General features: G+C 52.3%; 1 protein-coding gene across 1 annotated transcript in view; it reads right to left on the bottom strand.

Annotated features, from left to right (window-relative positions):
* Nucleotides 1-14,108, bottom strand: part of ABCC8 (ATP binding cassette subfamily C member 8) — an 87,651-nt gene that overhangs the window by 14,250 nt on the left and 59,293 nt on the right. The window contains 12 exon segments of the mRNA XM_005661102.3: nucleotides 91-248; nucleotides 723-792; nucleotides 1,842-2,008; nucleotides 2,105-2,346; nucleotides 2,571-2,670; nucleotides 3,564-3,689; nucleotides 5,724-5,861; nucleotides 7,667-7,747; nucleotides 8,421-8,505; nucleotides 9,862-9,960; nucleotides 10,648-10,683; nucleotides 12,902-12,937. Of these exon segments, the coding sequence (XP_005661159.2) occupies nucleotides 91-248; nucleotides 723-792; nucleotides 1,842-2,008; nucleotides 2,105-2,346; nucleotides 2,571-2,670; nucleotides 3,564-3,689; nucleotides 5,724-5,861; nucleotides 7,667-7,747; nucleotides 8,421-8,505; nucleotides 9,862-9,960; nucleotides 10,648-10,683; nucleotides 12,902-12,937 (1,338 nt within the window).

The raw sequence follows: 14,108 nt of genomic DNA, 5'->3' as shown, positions 1-14,108 counted from the left end.
TAAGAGTGTCAAAGCGCCCACTGCAAAGCACCTTCCATCCCTCACCTCCGCCCCCCACCCCCCCCCCCGCACCGTAAGAGCTGCCGTCACCTGGATGCCACCCGGAAGTACTTCTGGATGAAGTAGCACACGACGGCCAGAGGCAAGAGGGCCACGAGGAACACAGGTGTGACATAGGAGATGACGGCCAGAGCTGAGACACAGAGCAGGGTGGAGCGGCTCAGGCACTCCAGCGTGGACGGGATGTGCTGAGGGTGGGGCGGGTGAGAGAGGGAGGGCAGTCTTGGTACTTCATCGGCATCAGGGTGTTACCTGCCCTCACGCTTTGCTGTCTTCCTTTATTACAGGCACGTCTTATCCCTGAGACCAGGAATTAGGGCTGTGTGTTCTCACCATCTATTATGACGGTAAATAAAGAACCCGGGCTAAATCCAAATGACTATTCTGCACAAAATCAGGCACCTTGGTTCAGATTATGCTGCAACGTGAGCCAGAGTGGGCTGGGCTGGAAGCCAAAGCGATGTGATTTCTTTTAGCCTTATTGTGAGGGTCTCCCAGGGGAGGCCCCAGGCCCAGAGGCAGCATGATCATCAGATCAGGGGCCACTGGGTTCCCACCCAAGGCTCTGGTCACCCAGTTGGAGAAGCCAGCGTCAGACAGGAAAAGCTCCTGGGAGCCTGACCGCTCTCTGAACTGGGGAAATGGGTCTCTGTCCTGTGTACCTGGTCGATGGTGTTACAATCGGATGAAAATCTGTTCAGGATGCTTCCAAGAGGCGTGGTCTCAAAAAACCTAAGAGGCAACCAGAGGAAAAGTTACTCATCCGTTTATCCATGTCCTTCCTGTTTACCGAAGGAAGGTAGTTATTTGTTTTGTTTCAGTGTCTCTGAAGTCATCCGCAGGTCTGCCTTGCAGGTCTTAGACATCTGGCCTGTGTCCTTGAGAATTTCCACAACCACCCAAAGGGGTGCTGGCCCCTTCCTAGCCTCTCTGACCCTCAGCCCACGTGTGACCACGGCCACCATTCTCAGTTGCTCGCTCACCCTGACTCACTCAGCAGCTGTCCTCCTGGTGACACAGAGTTCTTTCCAGAGGGACAACCTTCCCGGGGGTGGGGGGCAGGGTCCAGGGGACAGCCTGTTGGCTGGCTGACCCTGCAAGGCCATACCCGCTGTGACCCGGAACGAGCCCAGCCCTAAGCAGTGAGGTTCAGAACCACAGATCTGGGACAAAGAGCAAGTAAGTAAATTTGGAGGCTGTGACTTGGGGGCTGCAGAGCGCTCATGAGCCTGAAAAGTAGGGTCAGATGGGGTGGTATGGCCTTGAGGAGGGGCCAGAGAACCTGTTTGCCTGCTGTGTTTGTAAACCAAGTTGACCAGCTAATGGGGCAGTGTTGGCTTTAAATCTCTTTCACACCAAACAGGCTTTGGGGTTTTGTCCATCCCATCACAGGAGATTAGAACAGCTACCTGTGGGGCCTTGGGGTCAGAACCTGCAGTACAGCTGAGCGAGGAGAGAGAGGCAGGGGAGGAGAGAGCCGAACCCTGCCCAGGGAGGGGAAACTAACATTAATGCAGCGCCTGCAGATGCTCTTTGAAGGGCTGTTGTGACAATTAGATGAGCTAATCACATAAAATTCCTAGCACCGTGTCTGGCTGAGTAATGCCAGTTTCCCTCTGCTTTCTGCACCAAGGAGGGCACTTTTACCCACACCGTCAGTGTGAGTCACCAGCCCCCGAAGCCTGCTGGAGATTGCATATCCCCATGTTATAGATGGGACACCTGAGGCCCAGAGAACCGTGACTGGCCCACAGCCCCGCATGTCCAGGGGAGAGGGCTACCTCATGGGAGCCAGGATGATCTGGTTCAGCAGGCTGCGGTGCAGCCTCTTGGCTACCTTCAGACCCGTCCACTCTACTGTGACAGACGTGACAAGGCACAGCACGATGCCCAGGCTGCAGAGCACTGTGAACACCATGGCGTAGACGGTCCGGTCCAGGGAGCACTCCTGGGCAGGGCAGAGAATGAGGGGATTGGGGGGGGGGTGTCCATGCTTAGCCCTCCCCCGCTCCCCGCCCCCCAGCCCTGGGGCTGCCAGCCACACCTGGCTGAGGGAGCAATTCCTGGCCATGGGGTTCAGGGTCAGGGCGCTGTCTGTCCACTTGGCCAGCCAGTAGTCAATGGCCACCAAGACCATGTGCTTGAGCAGCTGGGAGAAGACGAGCAGCGAGAGGAGCAGGATGCCGGCGGAGGACAGGTACTTGGCGCAGGCCCGCCAGGGGATCTTGGCGCGCTGGTGCAGCACCGACGACAGGTTGTCCTCCTCCTCGCTCTCGGCCGCCTCCTCTGCAGGCGGTGAGAACCCTCCCTGTGGCTTCACCCTGCACCCTTCTGAGGGGGTCTGGGGGCTACATCAGCCCCACTTATAGAAAGAAAGACTGAGGCACGCAGAGGGGAAGGGGCTTAATCAGAGGCACCCCATCTCACCACTCCCAGAGCCCCAGACCTTAGCCTCCTCACGGGTGGCCTGATCTCAGCCACGATTTCACTCCCAGTCCTACTGTCCTTACCTTCTTCCTCTTCCTCATCCTGCAGGAGGCCATCTCTTGAGGACATGGCCCGGGGCAGGCCCTGGGGTGGCTCTGTGGCTTTCCTCTCCATCACAGTCTCCTGCAAGACAGATGGGGCCTAGCCAGTGTCCTCAGGGTGTGAGGAAGGGACAAGGGAGGGTAGGAGGCAACCGCTTCCCAGGATCACCACTGTCAGCTTCCAGGTTGCCCTTGCCTGGGGGACAGTCCAGATGGACACATGCTGGCCTGCCAGAATTTACTCCTCCTTCATAAACTACTGGCACCAAAATTTCCCTGTGGAGGACTGCCCCCCCCTCTTCTCAGTCTCTGTGATTCAGGTGGGTGACTGACCCAGGATTGGTCAGTCCTCACGTTCCATATCCCTGACCACAATGACTTGTTCCAGGGTGGGCACCTGACCAAATTGGATCAATAAGAGCCAACCCTGGACTTTTGCTAAACTATCATGAAAGGGGCACTCTCTTTCCAGCAGAGCTGTTGATCTGAGAGGATGGAAGCCTGGACTGCCAGGGGCCCTCACTGCAACCTTGAGAACGAAACCACTGTGAGGGAGGCAGAGCCCATGGATGGGGAGGAACAGATTCCTGATGACACTGCTCGACTGCCTGGATCCATTTCCATCTGAAGCCATGGCATCGCTGGACTCGCCAATTTCATGAGCCAATAAATCCTTAACTCCCTCACCCCTATTTTTTTCCTTGCTTAGCCAGTTTGAGTTGATTATCTGAAACCTTGCAACTGAATGTTATCTGACTATCTCAGGAATAAGGGGAAGACATTCACCACGGCTCTGCTTGGGCAGCTGGCACAGGTGCCGGCTCTCCTCTGGTAGAAGCGAATTCATGCCCGGCTCCCACATCTGTCCTTTGTAAGGGGGATTCTTGGGGCCAGTGAGGCCAGGAAGGCTTTGTGAGTCCAGGTTCTAGCAGAAGCTTCCCCTCCTGGGCTACCTGGCTCCCAGGATATACCCACCTTCTCCAGCTCCTGATCCTGCCGGTTCATGAGGGTCTTCCAGTGCTCAAAGAGCTGGCACTCAGACCTCTGGAAGTCCTTGAGCGTGCCCTCCCTCTGGATGGTGCCGTCCTTCATAGCGATGATCTGGAAAGACAGAAACAAGCCCAGCGGGAGGCTGGCTGGGAGGGGAGGGGGCGGAGGTCACACCCCCGCCTGACGGAGGGGTCTGAGATGGTTGTGCACAGGGTACCCATCCTTCCCCCGCCACAAAGGTCTCCCGCTTGCCCACTGTAGGGGATCAGTAGTGATAACCTACTCTTCCCAACACACTCCAGGATTTAGAGTCTGGTACATCCGGGGGTTGGGGGCGGGGAAAACTCCATGGTTGCCCAGTGGTCTACAGGAGGGTTTTTTTATTTTTATTTTTATTGTCTTTCTGTCTCTTTAGGGCTGCACCTGAGGCATATGGAGGTTCCCAGGCTAGGGGTCCAATTGGAGCTGTGGCCGCTGCCCTATGCCACAGCCATAGCCACAGCAACATGGGATCTGAGCCACGTCTGCAACCTATACCACAGCTCACGGCAACGCTGGATCCTTAACCACTGATCGAGGCCAGGGATCAACCCCGGGTCCTCATGGATGCTAATCCGGTTTGTTAACCACGGAGACACGACGGGAACTCCTATGGGAGGGTTTGCAGAGCAAATTACTACATCCTGGTCAACCTGTCTGGTTATCCCTAAGGACTCTAGCAGCGGCAGCTGTTTTCATACACTTAGTAAGCTAAAAGCACATTACCCACTGCTCCTCCTCTTGGCAAGTCTGATAGGTTCCACCACATATTTGTTTGTTTGTTTGTTTTGTCTTTTGTCTTTTTAGCGCTGCACTTGCAGGATATGGAGGTTCCCAGGCTAGGGGTCCAATCGGAGCTGTTGCTGCCGGCCTACACCACAGCCACAGCAACTCGGGATCTCAGCTGTGTCTGCAACCTACACCACAGCTCACGGCAACACAGGATCCTTAACCCACTGAGCGAGGCCAGGGATCGAACCTGAAACCTCATGACTCCTAGTCAGATTCGTTTCCTCTGCGCCATGACGGGAACTCCTCCACCGAATGTTTGAAAGCACCTGTTGGTCTAAGTGTGCATGTCCTCTTTAACAGTAAAACTATTTGATTCGAAGCCCTCAATGTTTCACACTCATATAGACCCATCATTAATTTAGAAACCCACCCCTGCTCTTCTTGTTCCCCATCCGCACCCCACACTGGGATTTAGCGATGGATGCCCAGGAGTGCTGCTCACTGATATTTCAAGGAACCAGACACCTCTGTGTCTTTTTTGAACTAAGGAATTCTCCCGAATTGTCTCACCTGAAAGGGTCATCACAGAAACACTGATACAAACCTGCACATATTTCAATAGCTTTAAAAAAATATATATATGAATTTTTTTTTCCTTTTTATAGTGGAGGGAGGATCTTACCACAATAGAAGGAAGACTTCTTTGGGGGGAATTAAGGCTTGTTTAGCACAGGCCTGAAGCTCAGAGAGGGCTTCAATTTTCAGAGGCAAATTTATCTAGGAGTCAGGCAAGGCCCATATTTCAAAAGTCAGATGATTTCCATCTTAAAAATGCAACGTTTCCAATTATTTGAAAAGTAACTATTGTCTATATGTTAAGGACTATGGGAATTTCATGGGATTTCACAAAAATTGCATCATATGGGTAATATCAAAGTTTCTATTACTGCTGGCATTGTTTGTTTCCATGTTTTCTGTCTGATCCTAACTTGAATCTGAAGCTCCAGGCAGCAGGAAGCTGGCACGCCCATTCAAATGGGCGCTCCCCAAGGCTAGGGTGGTGAGTCATTAAACCAGACAGGAAACAGAGGTAGGGACTGTGTGTCTGCTGCCTTCTGAGACTTCTGGTGCCAGCCTTGTTTGTACCCACAGGGGTCCCAGGTCAGGAAAGGTGATGTCTTTTGCTCTAGGTAATACCAAACCCTGAGCTGTCTCCTGATCTGCCCAGCCTGCATGCAGCTCTCCCGTGCTCATCTCTTCTGCTCTGTGGCCCTCAGCACTTGCCCCTGAGACATCTGATTAACTCCTTTGAAGGTATCAGATTGCCTCTTCCACCTCAGCGCTCCACAGCCTGACCCCCTCGTGGCCCCTCACCCAGTCGGCATGTGGCAGGTACTGCAGCTTGTGAGTCACTAGGACCACTGTTCTCTTATCATCTCGGAGCAGCTCAAGGATCCCGGCCTGCATCAGATGGTCACTCAGATGGACATCCAGAGCTGAGAAAGGGTCATCCTAGGTCGAGGGGAGAAGATAGGGACAAGTATGAGAAGAGAAGGCAGCAATGAATGTAAAAACCGCCAGAGTTACACCAGCTCTGTTCTAGGGACTGACACTAGTTAGCTGTGTGGCCTTGGAGAGTGCACTTAGCCTCTCTGGGCTTTAGTTGCCTCATCTTAAAATAAGGCTATCGGTTATCGCTCTCCAACAGATCTAATCACAAGGCTTCCTGATTCCTGAATCTCCACTGGGTCTCCATAGTCTACGAAGTCCGAATTCCTTAGCACACTAATCCAGCCTACCACCTGCTCAGTCTTCCTTTCCAGCCTCACTTCTCATCTGTCTTGTCCAAACTTCCTGTGCTCCAAGTTTCCAGGGAACTTGCCATTCCAGGCCTTTGCCCGAGCTGTTCCCTCTGCCTGGAGCGCTGATCTGTCTTTTGTCTGTCTGGTGAACTATTCCTCATCCATCAGGGCTTCACCTAAGCATGAGCACTCCCTGTGTCCTCTCCTGACCTAGCCTGTCTTCTCTGCACAGGGATACCCTAGCCTTTCCTGTGTCCTTTCCATGCCTCGCCTGTCCTCTCTGCCCAGGGGTATCCTACACAGAATCGGAGCTGATTGTTGGATGTCCACCCCTGACCGTGAGGCCCCCAAGAAATGAGACCCTCTGTGCCTGTGCCTGAGACAGTGTAGGAACTTAAAAGTTAGCTGAAACAAACGGAAATATCCACTTTGCTTCTCTCTACCAAGGTTGTTCAAAGTGCACATGGGATCAGGAAGGAGCTAGTACCTTGTAAAGTGCTGTGCGTGTGCCGGATGGTAGCAAAGACTAAGAACCTTCCTGATTTACAGAGTGTTTGGTGAAGAGTGTTTGCGTGTGTACAGAGTGTTTGGTGGGGAGTGTTTGTGTGTGTACAGAGTGTTTGGTGGGGAGTGTTTGTGTGTGTTGAGCGGTGTGTGGGGTGAAGAATAAAGCTGGGATCAGAGTCCTGAGATTCCTTCTTCTAACAGTCTCTTCAAATTTCTTCTTGGATCTATGTGACTGACTCACTTTTAAGGCCCTCCTCTAGGAAGCCCTCCCTGATTATTCTACCCCTCACAGTTGTCTCCCTGGACAAGACCCCCCGCCCAGAGTCTAGATCACACAGTTTGGCTTTCAAGTGGGCTGTGGCTCTTGAGTATGGATGACCTGTCTCCCTCATCAGATTCTAAACCTCTGAGGCCAAGGACTGGCTTTTAGAATTCTTTAATATCACCTCAGGCACCTCACCCAGAACTTGGCACGAAGTAGGGCAGGTGTAACTAAGTTTTCTCTCATGTTTGATTGCTAGGGCTTACCTGGAGTGCTGTGCTGAGGAGTCTGAGGCCGAGTTAAGTTTCCATGGAAAAGAATGCTGTGCTTGATTAGCAAAGTCTGCTCTGGGCATGAGATGGGGAGGGTAACTCACATTCCATGTATTCACCACTCTTACAGTTGGGCTAAATAAGGGTTGGTAGATTGGGGTTGTGCTACAGGGAGGTTGCCTATAACTACCACTCGCCTCTTCTCAGGGCTACGGCAGAGCTCAGTGTGAAGTCCACGTGGGTCAGTTGCACTCTCCTTGCCTCTGTTTCTCCATCAAGGAGCAGGAAATATTTCTGGCAGGAGAGATTTGCCCCTGGGAAGGGAGGCTGTTGGGTGATGGTGTGGTGTGTGTGTGTGTGTGTGTGTGTGTGTGTGTGTGTGTGCCTATGCCTGCCTGTCTGTCCCTGTAGACAGTAAGCCAAGGAGGCAGCCAGGCATGAGGCCCTGTGGGAAGTACCGGCTGGCACACTCACCAAGAAGACGACGTTGGTGTGCTGGTAGAGGGCTCGGGCCACGCTGATTCGCTGGCGCTGACCACCAGACAGGTTGATGCCCTGCCACCAAAGGGGAGGAAAGGTCATGCCCTCACAACCCTTCTGGAGAGACTGTCCTGGCACCTACTTGCCTGTGGGCTCTTCAGGAGGGAGGCCTGGCTCAGTCCACCTCTTTGCTCCCTCCTCACTTTGCAGAGAGGAGGGGCTTGTACATGTTTACTGAATTCATACAGAAGTGGGGAGCATGATTCCCCATGTCTTTGAAGATTCATCATATACGTGCTAGGAACCATCTGGCCAATGACAACCCGGACAGAGGAAGAGGGGATTTAAATCATACCCAAGAGAAACAGCTGTGGGAGAGTCCTCTTTGCCTAAACTGATGGAGGAGGGAGAGGGAACAGGAAGAAGAACCCTGAGCCCAGTGGGCTCTCAGTACCTTTTTGGGGCATGCATGGAGATGTCAAGTCATCTCCAGCCTGGGAAAGGGCTGAGCTGACCTCTGCACCAAGCGAGACTGAAAACTGTCAAGGAGAGCCACCAGCCCAGGGCTCAAGGAGATTTTTTGATCCCACTGCAGGCAACTCTTCAGCCTTCCCCCATCTCATTTCTCAATTACCTGTTCTCCCTAAAAAGGATGGCAGAGCATGGTGATGGTGATGGCAGGGAGCATGGTGGCTGAGGGCCCAGCTTTGCAAACCCCCCCCCCCCGCCCTTGGAGGCTGCGACTAACCCGTTCCCCAATCTGGGTCTGGTCTCCATGGGGCAGGATGTCGATGTCTGGCTGCAGGGAGCAGGCTTCAATGACCATCTTGTACCTGCAGTGGGGCGGGGTGGGGACACAGCTGAGCAGCCTGGCCAGAGGTGGGCTTGAGCATCTGCAGAGGGTCATTACCCTCGGGGAAGCTGGGCCCCGGATGAGCAATGGCTTTAATGGGCCTCCTGATGGGTGCAAGCAAACATCATGTGAGCTTGGAAAGAGCTGAGGGCAGCACCTCACACCATCTTGGAGCAAGTTAAATATTTGAAGGATGAAATTGGATGGGAGCAAACAGGCCATGTAGGTGACGAGAGGGCCCGTGGCCTCTGTGCAGTGGGAAAAACTACAGCCAGACCCCATGCTTGGGGCACTGCCAGAGAAAAATCACTGCTGGTTGGTTTGGGCAGTAATGATGATGGCTGGTCAAATATTTGTCCAGCTTGCTTCTCTCGCACTTCCCTGGTCAGCTCTCAGCCTGCAGGTGCCAGCCAGAGTGCATGGAGTCATCGGAGTGTCTTGGTGACATGTACTTGGGCGTCAGGAAGATTTGGATTTGAAACCCATTTCTGCCCCTCACTGGGTGGCCTTGGGCAAGTTGCCTAATCTTCTTGAGTCTTAGTTTCCTCATCAATAAAATGGGGATAATAACAGTACCTTCCTGTGATAAATTCATTGAGTAATAAAAAAAAAAATAGTACCTGCCTACTGGGATTGGTGTGAGCAGGAGGGAAACTCATGCATGCAAAGAGCATTTGGAGGAGTTCCCGTTGTGGCACAGTGGTTAACGAATCCGACTAGGAACCATGGGGTTGCGGGTTCGGTCCCTGACCTTGCTCAGTGGGTTAAGGATCCGGCATTGCCGTGAGCTGGGGTGTTGGCTGCAGATGCAGCTTGGATCCCGAGTTGCTATGGCTCTGGCGTAAGCCGGAGGCTATAGCTCTGATTCAACCCTTAGCCTGGGGACCTCCATATGCCACGGAAGCAGCCCTAGAAAAGGCAAAAAGATTTAAAAAAAGGGGGGGGCATCTGGAAAAAGCTCCCTTGATGTTAGTGGTCATTATTATTGGAGGGTTTTATGCAAGAGCTGCAGAGTCAGGTAGGGGATCATGAGAATAGAGACTCAGGGAGCCTCGAGAGAGAGGGCAGCAAGGCTTCTGCACCTGCCTTCCCCACCTCCTCAGCCATAGGAGTTGGGCTGTCCTGATGCCCAGCATATCTGGATCATTTCCAGATGGACCATATGGGACAGGCTGGAATCCAGATAAGCGGGGTGGGCAGGAAGGCTGGGTGAGGGAGGTTGATGGAGGGGCAGGCAGCTGGCTGAGCTTGGGGGCTGGGGCGGGGGGTGGCTAATGCTGCCCACGACCAATTTCTCCCCTCCCCCAGTCTGCCGCTCTCCGAGAGGCTTATTTACCGTTGTTTATTGAAGGGACTCTCAAAGGTGATGTTCTCTTCCACGGTGGCATTTAGTAGCCAGGGTTTCTGAGATGCATAGGCCACGGGGCCCCTCTTCCTGGAAAAAGCAGGGCAGGGGTAGAGGAGGCATTCTTAGGGGCTTACGGTGACTTAAACTGGGGGAAGGGGGTGCAGTGCTCAAATGAGGAGGTGCTTCGTGTGGCTCCTGGTGGCTTCTCCTCCCTGCCAGGGCCTGAGGCAAGCTTGGGTGCTGGGTCTTAGCTGACTGGGGTATATGGGACCTCGACCCCTTCCTGCTCTGCACCCTTCCCTGCCCCACCCTTTCCTAGGGCTCCACCCAGAGGCCAGGAGGAGCCCCAAATGTGACCGATCTAAGCAAACACTTGAACCCTGATTTCCTCCTTCCTTGAGCAGTCCTTGAACCACTCCATTTGGAGGTTAGCAGGTGAGCCTCCAAATGGAAATTTTAAAAAATAGAACAGAGCCAAGGAAACTGCATTTAGTGTGATGTCATTTTTTAAGACAAACAACAAAAAAAAAGAGGACACAAAGAAAAAGGAAAAGATGACTACCAGATACAAACGATCTGGTGTGAAGGGCACAACTTGATACGCAGACACAGTGGCAGCTTCCAAACGGCCCCTTGGAGTACAGATCCCTCCCTGGTCTCCTCGGCAGCTGGGCTGGACCTGGAGTGCTGCCTTCCAAAGCCTGTGGCTCCCTCGGCCCCAGAGCCCCTCTGAGGGAGTCTGTTGAAGAGGGCACTGCCCCGGGGACATAGTACCTGACATCCGCGTCGGCCGCTGTCTCCCGCTCTGGGCTGCAGCAGGGGAAGAAAGATGCACTTTCAGGGTTCCCGTGAGCAGACTAAGTTTTCTGCAGATATTTTGAGCTCCCTCAAACCCAGCGTGAGAGCCTTTACAATCCCTGAAACCAAGTCTGCAACCACAAATGCTGCACGCCATCCTGGGGGAGCCTCCATGGCCTGAACGCACAAGGGGGGTGTGAGGAGGGCCTGTGGGGGGCACCTGGTTAAGTTACAAGGATGAGTGGGGAGAAGGCATCATGGGAATAGGCTCCCGTGGGAGTGGGGGGGGGGGCTTCCCATGTCAGAGGATTCTTTTTTAAATTTTTTTCTTTCTTTCTTTCTTTCTTTTTTTTTTTTTTTTCCTGCTTTTTAGGGCTGTAGCCGTGGCATACGGAGGTTCCCAGGCTAGGGGTTGAATCGGAGCTACAGCTGCCAGCCTACACCACAGCCACAGCAACATAGGATCCGAGCCCCATCTGCAGCCTATTCCACAGCTCACGGCAACGCCAGATCCTTAACCCACTGAGGGAGGCCAGGGATCGAACCGGCAACCACATGGGTCCTAGTTGGATTCGTTTCTGCTGTGCCACAATGGGAACTCCTATGTCAGAGGATTCTGAGGCCCAGCATGTGGCTCCTGCAGTCCCAGCCTCTGCATCAGGGCTCAGATGCATTGGCTGAGGTCTCAGGCTAACACGGCTGCACAAAGAACTGGGGCAGGAAGCGAGCTGTCCTCTGACCATAGCCAGGCTGGGCCGGGCAGGCTGCCACAGGTGCCCACAGTCTGTGGGAGGGAAACTACAGCCAGTGGGACGTGGGGGTGGCACCTAGAGGCCAGGAAGGGATCCGGGAGTGATTTGTAGCCCTGTCAGAAGACAACGTGGAGCCTGGGGGGGTCTGCCAAGAGCGATGTGGTCACTTGTGGGGTGCACGTGGCCTGGACAGACCTCAACTGGTCAAATGTTCAGTCTCCCTGTTCTCATCTACACAGTCATACTTGTCACATACCATGAGGTCTGGTTTTTGGCTCAAGAACTACAGTCACGATGGCTAGAGAGGCTGGCCTGTCATCACACCCTGGCACTTGGCAACAAGGTAGGAGAAAGGGTAGAGAAAATACGGGGAAGTGAAAGCTCGGTGGTATTGGGAGGGAAGGCCCGAAGCTTAAACTGATTTACAGGGTCGAATCAGCCTTCCCAGCCCTGACTTCCCACTGTCTCCAGTGTGACTCAATTGTCTTGAAAGAGGCAAGGTTAGGGAGGGTCTTGATAGTCTTAGCGCCTCAATAATCTATTCCACGTGGGTGTTTCAGACAACTGGAACATTAAGCACCCTGAACATAAAGCAACAAGACTGAATCTTCTGTCTGGCCTGGGGAAGACCCACCTTTTCTCCCTATAACCATCTTGCACAACTTTTTTAATGATCACCCCCAGAGCCATTTTAGGCATATTTTTCTCTAGTCGTCCTTTCCCTGTCACATTTCTTTTCCAATTCAGTGGGTTTCTGTTTGTTTTTTTGTTTTGCTTTTTAGGGCCGCACCTGCAGCATATGGAAGTTCCAGGCTAAGGGTCGAATCGGAGCTACAGCTTCTGGCCTCTGCCACAGCCACAGCAATGCAGGAGTTGAGATGCGTCTTGCAACCTACACCACAGCTCATGGCAATGCCAGATCTTTAACCCACTGAGCGAGGCCAGGGATCAAACCCGCAACCTCATGGTTTCTAGTTGGATTCGTTTCTGCTGCGCCACGACAGGAACTCCCAATCCACTGTTTTTTGTTGTTTGTTTGTTCGTTTTGAAATCATGTTCACCAGGTTGTGCAACCATTGCTACTAATTTCAGAACATTTTCACACCCCCTAAAGGAAACCTATAGCCAATAGCAATCATTTCCCATCTTCCTTCCCACCACCCTGTGACAACTGCTAATCCACTTTCTGACTCTATCCACCATGAAGTTTCAAGACTACAGGTCTGCTGTGTATCTGTTTACATACTATGGTCCTTTGGAGGGCCATAAACTGCTGTCATGTCTAAGTTTTTTCTCTCTCCAAGAACCCGATTTTGCCTTTGCTGAGAATGCCTGTCTCATTATGAGGCCTCATGTCTCTAAAATTATGTAGGCTGTACACCCCTGAAGCCATACTCAGTACTCCTTCCCACCCCCACCCCACCATACCTCCATGCCCTTTATCAGGACCCACTTCCAACCCAGTTCCAAAGCTGTACCTGGGGTCCTCTCCCGTCTCACTGTCAGGAAGGCTGCTGGGGAGCAAATTGGAAAAAAAATAATACCAGTTACTTCTCACTCCATTGCCTTCCTCTCCATCACACTGTGTCTTTGGGGAGAAGCAATTCCCCAAATCCCCACCCCTTCCACCCATCCCCAGGGTCCCCAGGTGGCTTCCTTAGGGACCTTGGGGGCAGAAACTGCTCCTCTTAATCTCTGTCCCTCCTGCAGCACCTGGATGGACTCTCTCGAAACAGCAAGGGCTTTGCCAGGGCTCCTAGCACAACTCAGAGCAGCAGTGAGGCTGTCTGGGCATCAAGAGTGGTTCATAGCTGGGAAATCTAAAGCTCAGAGAGGGAAAGTGACTCTCCCAAGGTCATGATCATTTCATACAGCTTGTTCATACTGTGGATTGGAACACAATAATTGGGTCTGAAATAAGTAAATTGCAGCTGCACTGAAAAAAAAAAAAAGAATAAAAAGAAAAAAAAAGAAAGAATATGCCAGTGTGCACTGCATGTGGTCAAGTTGTGTTTTTGTTTTTGGTTTTTTTAGAGCCGCACTCGTGACATATGGAGGTTCCCAGGCAAGGGGTCGAATTGGAGCTACAGCTGCTGGCCTACACCACACCCACGGCAGTGCCAGATCCTTAACCCACTGAGCAAGGTCAGGGATGGAACCTGCACCCTCATGGTTCCTAGTAGGATTCGTTAACCACTGAGCCACGACGGGAACTCCTGAAGTGTGTACTTCTGACGTGCACATTTGGGGAAAAACAATTTGTACTGTTTTCATACACATCTTTCTTTAATAAAACTAAACCCAGCTAACATTTATTGAACTTTTATAAGCACTGTGAGAAACACTGCAATGGTATTATCTATTTTACAGCTCAAAAAAAAATATGAAAGAGGTCTCTTTTGATGGTCCCTATTTTATAGACAAGGAAAGTGAGGCTCAGAAAGGCTAAGCAACTTGCCCAAAGTCACACAGCCCGAAAGTAGCAGAGGAAATAGATCTGTCTGACTCCAAAGCTTCACACTCTTAATGACTATGCTACATTGCTTGACCTAGGCCATAGCTATGATAAATGCCTTCTCATCAGGAAAACCAGGACGGACAAAAATGAGGATGGAAAGAAATCTGATGAAATTCATTTCGGTTCTCTGCTGAGGGGCAGAATTGAATGGAGACTCTAATGCTTAT

The sequence above is a fragment of the Sus scrofa genome, chromosome 2 (genome assembly GCF_000003025.6).
Source record: "Sus scrofa isolate TJ Tabasco breed Duroc chromosome 2, Sscrofa11.1, whole genome shotgun sequence".
Classification (NCBI taxonomy): domain Eukaryota; kingdom Metazoa; phylum Chordata; class Mammalia; order Artiodactyla; family Suidae; genus Sus; species Sus scrofa.
This window is presented reverse-complemented; position numbering and strand designations above follow the sequence as displayed.